Source organism: Cucumis sativus, chromosome 1 (genome assembly GCF_000004075.3).
Source record: "Cucumis sativus cultivar 9930 chromosome 1, Cucumber_9930_V3, whole genome shotgun sequence".
NCBI classification, from domain to species: Eukaryota; Viridiplantae; Streptophyta; class Magnoliopsida; order Cucurbitales; family Cucurbitaceae; genus Cucumis; species Cucumis sativus.
In genome coordinates this window covers 19,532,129-19,538,813 of record NC_026655.2, presented here as the reverse complement: position 1 = coordinate 19,538,813, position 6,685 = coordinate 19,532,129, and the positions used below count along the sequence as shown (strand labels likewise).

Below are 6,685 nucleotides of genomic sequence, written 5' to 3'. Positions count from 1 at the left end.
TTTTAATAATTATTAATAATAAAGATAGGTAAATTGGCCATTTGGGTCTTATATTTGTGTAAAATATTAGTCCATTTATGAAAAATTTAGAAAATTTGAATTAATTTTATAATATGATATATCATTTTAGACTTAAAATACTTCTATTTATTGAGAGTAGTTCAAACTCAAGCCCAAGATATAAAATGCTATGAAAAAAAAAAAAAAAATACCAATTATTGAAGTTGAAGGTACTATTATCTTTTTGAATAATTAGGCTCCTATAAATTCATTACATTGATGGCACTTTTGAATTTAAATACAAGTGGGGACACAAATAATTAATAAAATGGAGAAAAAAATAAAAAAAATAAATCTTCAATTATTTTTTTACAACAAAAGCATAAATAATGATTATAAGTTAGACTACCCTCTACTCCATACAAATTCATTACAACACAATCAAATTATAAACCAAATATCATTTCTAGTTTTTGAAGAAAAGGAAAAAGACCCAAATTGATTAGAATACAATTTCCATTTCTAACCCGATTGGACATCAAACCGTAAATAGATACAATACTATAACTAATTTCTTTTAGTCCAACGGTATGGAAATGGAGAATAGGAGCGTTGTTGATCTTGAAGTTGGCATTGTTTTGATCAACTTACCTATTCAACTGGAACTAAAGAAGGTGGATCAAGCAATCTACTGTTGTTGTGATTCGTATATATATCATGGCTGAACATGAACAATCTCCGTTGAAACCTCGTTCGAGTTATCTCGATTTTCGACCTTAGAGGAATCCTTGAAATCATCAAGATAATTTTGGTAACCATAGGAAACAAAACCCCACACAGCCAAAATCATGGCCACAATTTTGATTCCATTCATTTTGTCGTGAAAGAAAATGACTGCAAAAACAGGCACAATAGGCAAACCCAAGACACTAATGGCATTGGAAAAGAGAGAAGAGACATCAAAGATGAGGCCCACGCAACCAACAGTGAAAAGTTGCCAACTTATTGTAGTCCAAAGCAAAATCATTAGGTATGAAACTTTGCCCAAATGGAATTCATCCATTTCTCCTTTCAAAGTTTTCCATTCCCCACTTGCAAACAACCCTATGAATATGACTGAACTTGCAACTATTGATTGGTAAATTATCATGTCCATTACTGCCTTGAAACTCTCCTTTTTTATCACCTTCTTGAAGGCTAGTTGGGTCAAAGATAACATCAACCCGTACCCAGCCGAGGCCAACACCGTGCAAACAAATCCTACAGTAAATCAAGTATATGTTAAAATTTTCATTCACATGTCGACATTTTCACTCATATTAAGACCATAAAATTAAACTATTACAAAGAAACAATACTTAATATATATATATATATTTAATATTGTTTCATTGACCTGTCAACATTTTTACTCATATTTAAGACCATGAAACTAACGGGAAGAAACAATACTATATATATATAGCTTATTATTTCATAATATTTGAGATATTTACTTTGACATTAATTAAATTTGTCATACCCTACCAATTTAAACGGTTAATCTAACCTCTTTTTGGATTTTTGTTGATTTAATTTATTATTAGAGTACGAAAAAGTTACGCATGTTCAAACTTCTACAATGTTATTTTTTTTTATATTTAAATATATTGATTTTCATTTGTGAGATTCTTATAAATATACTTCAAGTCCAAAAGTGAGAGAGTGTCTGAGGTACTGATACATATAGTATATCGTGTATAGGTTAACTTTTCAAGTGTTTGATTTAAAGAAAATTAAGTTGTTTTGAAAATCTTTTGAACTCTTTACAACCACTCAAAATGATTTTGGAAATTAAACACTCTCAAAGTTTATTTTAAATTCTTAATCAAATCAAAATAGTTTAAATAAAAGAATACATTTTTTTTCTCTAATCATTCCAAACAAGCTCTTAATTTATTTTCACTAGTCAACTATAGTTTTTGGGGTCAATTAATGGTTTAATTAACGTATAGTATTTCAACAAAAATATAGTTTTTGGGGTCAATTAATGGTTTAATTAACATATAGTATTTGAACAAAAATGTAAGGATAGGGAGAGTGTATTGATATATCTAAATCTATCATTCTTTTAGATATTCAGTGATTCAACAAGACTTATTCACAAATTTAACACTGCAAAACTTGTTGATGTATATTATTTCGACCTTAACTAATTAGGGAAGTGATCAAAAGTAGTTCGGATTTTTCACTAGGTAGATGGTAGTTGAAATCTAAAAAGTATGAGAAAAAGAAAAAGATAAAAGACATATTCATGAACATCATCGAATTAGGGTTACCTGTAATAAACTTAGATCTAGAAACAGGGAGGTGGTCGGTGCCATCGGAGACGTGTTCGGTATTAAAGACGAGGAGAGAGGATGAGATAGTAAGAAGAACAAGAGAGTTAACAATGAAAGGGGTGAACACAAGGCCATTGAAGAAGTAAGAAAACAAGGCATTGAAGGCCAACTGAGAAGCACAAATAAGGGAGTAAGTTGAGACAGGAAGGTACATTAATCCCACAGAGTAAAGAAAGCAACCAAGAGCAACAAGAAGGCCAAGAGAGACATAAACAAAGGCAAGTTTTGCAGGTGATGTGGGTGGATTTGATTGGAGGGTGATATTAGAAGAAGGTGAAGAAGTATTGAGTGATTTTATCATGTAGAGTGGAAGGAGAAGAGGAAAACCTATTAATGAAACTAAAGTTGCCAACCATTTGCTATTGCCACCTTTGTCAAAATAGAGCCTCCCAAGCATAACTCCCACTGACTGGCCAGCAAGGAGCAAGAAAATGTAAACACCAATTCTTAGCCATCTTTGGTAAGTTCCTTTGGTTTTTGTGCTACTTATTCTTGGTTGTTGTTGGATTAGGTTCACGGAGCTTGTTTGCTTTCCAGGGCTCACTTTCATGCTTTTCTCTTCGTCTTCGGTTTCTGTCTCATGTATAACCAAACATATTAATATGATAAAAGAGTAGGATGCAATTGGTTAAGTATATATTTGTATATATATAATATTTAAAATGAGTTAAATTATATAAATTAAATATAGTACTTCTCAACTAATTTAAGTAGGGTGTTCATGGTTTGGTTTAGTTTGGTTTGAAGCTGAATTGCACTGAATCGTAGAATGTAAAAAAATTCTTATCTTAAATTGAACCGAATTGTTCATCTGTGTCAAACCGAATCGAAACCAAATTCTCATGTTTGGTTTGGCTTCAGTTTAGTTTTAAATCATCTCATACCATAGACATATGTGTGTACAACCTCTTACACGATCATTTAGCTTTCAAATGATTGTGATCGTTTACCCTCTTACACGATTATTTAGGCACTTTCTATATGACCATTTACACTTTTACCGTTTAGATAAAAAAAACGTTTAGATAACCAAAGGATCCAAATCCCGATGACCATCCTTATCCCGATTATATTCATTTTGTGAACAAAAAATAACTAATTTTGAGAAAAAAATAAAACACAAAAAAAAAAAAAATTGCAATAGGGAGGTCACATCACGTTACAATGATACACATACTTATTCCTATAAGCTTACAAATTATGACAGTGAATGATGATATAAGTAAAAAGTTCTACGTATCATCTTTTGTGAAGTAATGGGACATCCATACAAAAACTTCTAATTTGTCTTATTAAAAGGATAGTAATTGACGTATAACTTTCATTCCTAAAAGTCGAAAATTCAAATTTTCTACCTCATAATTGACAAAAAAAAAAAATAATAATAATAATTGTATTTTGTTTATTGAGAGAGGTCCAGAGTGAAAATTTGGAGACATAAAACTACAAAATAAATCAATAAACACATTCATGACCCTACAACCAGGTGAAACTTACAAACAAAAATCTACCATTTTAGCAAAGAAAGAATATTTCTTAGCATAAAAAGAAGACATTAAGATGGAAATGAAGTTAATTAGGACAGTCAACAACTATGTCTATGTTAGTGACTTATGAGCAATATTCTTTCAACTAGATTTTCATGTGGGTGAAAATTTACCAAGAATTTCATGGTCGATATGTTACCTCCGTCAATAAAATAATCTATAAATATACCATTAGATTGAAGGGGAAAAAAAGGAAAAAAAAGAAAGACTTACTCCCAAATTGTAGCTGCAATTCTCCATGATTTCCCATATGCTCTAAAGTTGGAAGAAATTTTGTGAGAGAGAGAGAAAAGAGAGAGCATAGAAAAGAGAGATAAGATATGAAAGGACTTAAATAGGGAAAGGGGCTATAAATGGGACACAAAATTAAAGTATTTGAGTGGTGAATGATATTCTACTAATAGTTTCCATAAAAATTACAAAACTAAAATCAAAATAAATTGATTTTTGGTCGATATTATTTATGAATTAATATAGAGTTCATAATTTAAAAAATGTCAATCTCTATGTTATAAAATATACTTCTAGCATAAATATTCGATCATTTATATTTGAGTTTAGCAAAAATAAATTAAAATATTTATAAAAATATAATAAAATATCACGAATCTAAATAACTAAACTAATATTTTATCTAAAAAATGGGTAGGTTTTTCTATATTTTTAGTTTTTATCTTCTTTTTGTGTGTGTTTATCGGTGGGTAGTGAAATAACCTAAAAGAATGAATCTAAATATTCTTCAAAGTATTATAGGAATGTAATGATTAAAAAATTTCGTCGCCATTGGAAAATTAAAGCATTTATTTTTTCTAAAAGAGGATTTAGGATAAAGATAAATTAGCTGTCAGCAAACATTGAAATATGAGAAGGGGAAAATGACAGAGTGATTTGTCCTAATGCCAAATTAATTTTAACTAAATTCATCCAATTCAACCCTATAATCCTAATTCTCTTCTTTCATTCCTATACATCTTTACTTGGATTGGTCCGTCTATGGAATAATGACTCTATTGATCGATCGACATATACCTAACTAAAGATCCTACATTTAATTTGAAGTTGACGTTAATTCAATTGAAATTAAGTGTGCTTTCGTTGAGTCGTCATCGATTCTCTTAAAAATAGAAACACAATCTACAAGTATCTTTGCTTAGGTTAATTGTTCTCGTTTTCTTATGTAATTTTGTGGCTCATACATTTGTTTGAATTGTTTCTTTTATTATTTCGGTGTTCTAACTACCTTCTTCTTCTTTCTACTCGAGAAGTGGAGAGTTTTGCTTTTCAAATTGTTGTTCTCTATTATTCTCCATGAAGATTGTGTTGATGTTAGTTGTGTCTAAGGAAGATTGCTTTTTAAAAAAATGTTGATTTACATTTTTTGCTAAAAGAATGCTAATTTTTTAAGAATAGATGTTAGACTTTACTTTACTTCTCTTTGTCCGTATGAATTAGTTCAATTTGCATAAAGTTAGATATTAGAAGTTAAAACTTCTCAATCCTGTATTTTGAATATAGAAACAATTGGTTTCACAGGTACGTAATAGAAAATTAACATTAAATTTATAATATTTTTCATTACTTTAATTAAAACGTTCTTGTGAAAAAAATTGATGGCCACATATTTTATCTATCAAATGTAAGCTACCTATCACTTTTAGGTCTTACTATGCATGATTTTTTTTATTTGTGTGTGTGTGTAGGAAATAGGGCATGAAGAAAGGGGAATAAAAACAAAGAAATGTAAGCTAAATTAGAAAAGAAAAAAAGAAAAGAAACTTATGAATATTTTCATCTTTGTTTTTTTCTTTGTAAGAAATCTTTGTTTTAAATGTTTTAAGAAGGTAATATTTCTATTTTTCATTTAAGAATTATACAAAAACTACTTTTGAAATATATATAATAAAAAATTCATAGAAATTAAGATCCAACCACACTAGCTAGCTCACAACACACTTATTTCATATCCAATTATCATAAAACATTTTTAGTTAATTTCTACTCGAGGTTAATTTTGAAGTATTTATTGAAAATTAAGTGTAATGTTTCGGGTTTTTTTAAAGAATATGAATATTTTTTACCCTATAACGAGTAACAATGTATAAATTATAAAACATTCTTCCATACTAAAAGAAAAGTGTGTTTGGAATGTTATTGTTCTTTATTATTTTCTTATAATGATGCATTTAAGAAATGCGAAAGCCTCTCTTATTCTCTATCTCTTAAATGGTGTGTGAAACCCGAGTATTTTTTTTCTGTGGATTTCTTAAACACGAAGGTCTTGTGTTTTTGGCACTAATGGAATTCAATCAATGGTCTTACGAAACTTAAGACCTATTTAGCGTACTCAAATTTAGAGTAAAATAAAAGAAGAGTTTGAAAGAACGAAATACGATCTATTAGTGAAAAAATATTGTAATTTTATTATTATCTACGTGACATTTTGAAAGTTGATGATATGTTGTGATAGTGAAGTTTTAAAAAATAATTTAAAACATGTGAAAAAAGAAAAGAAAAACAATCGGAAAGTGAATAGGTTTGATTCAATAATTCATTAAAATAAATAGATAGTGTGATCTGTTTAATACAATTGAATAATATGATCTATTAGTGAAAAAATATTACAAATAGCGAATCAATACAAAAGAAAATATTTAATCTCAAATATAACGAACATTAATTGTTAGAATGAAAAGCGAAAATTTTGAAGAATGTGATGTGACAAGTATCAGCATACACCAACAAAAAGGATTGGCAAAG

The 6,685-nt window shown here is 28.9% G+C and overlaps 1 protein-coding gene across 1 annotated transcript; it reads right to left on the bottom strand.

Annotated features, from left to right (window-relative positions):
* Window positions 1-326: 326 nt before the first annotated feature.
* On the bottom strand, window positions 327-4,294 carry LOC101217300 (probable purine permease 10). Its single transcript, XM_004147391.3, has 3 exons — window positions 4,142-4,294; window positions 2,319-2,954; window positions 327-1,260 (listed from the first exon to the last, which is right to left on the bottom strand). The coding sequence occupies exons 1-3, from the start codon at window positions 4,176-4,178 to the stop codon at window positions 716-718; spliced, it is 1,218 nt and encodes a 405-aa protein (XP_004147439.2). The 5' UTR covers window positions 4,179-4,294; the 3' UTR covers window positions 327-715.
* Window positions 4,295-6,685: the final 2,391 nt, after the last annotated feature.

Excerpts from the sequence above, each read along its gene's own strand:
- LOC101217300 (XM_004147391.3), bottom strand. The coding sequence starts at position 4,178 with ATGGGAAATCATGGAGAATTGCAGCTACAATTTGGGA. Across the intron at positions 2,955-4,141 it reads ATTGCAGCTACAATTTGGGA|AAACCGAAGACGAAGAGAAA; the intron begins GTAAGTCTTTCT and ends TACATGAGACAG. Across the intron at positions 1,261-2,318 it reads TAGATCTAAGTTTATTACAG|GATTTGTTTGCACGGTGTTG; the intron begins GTAACCCTAATT and ends GATTTACTGTAG.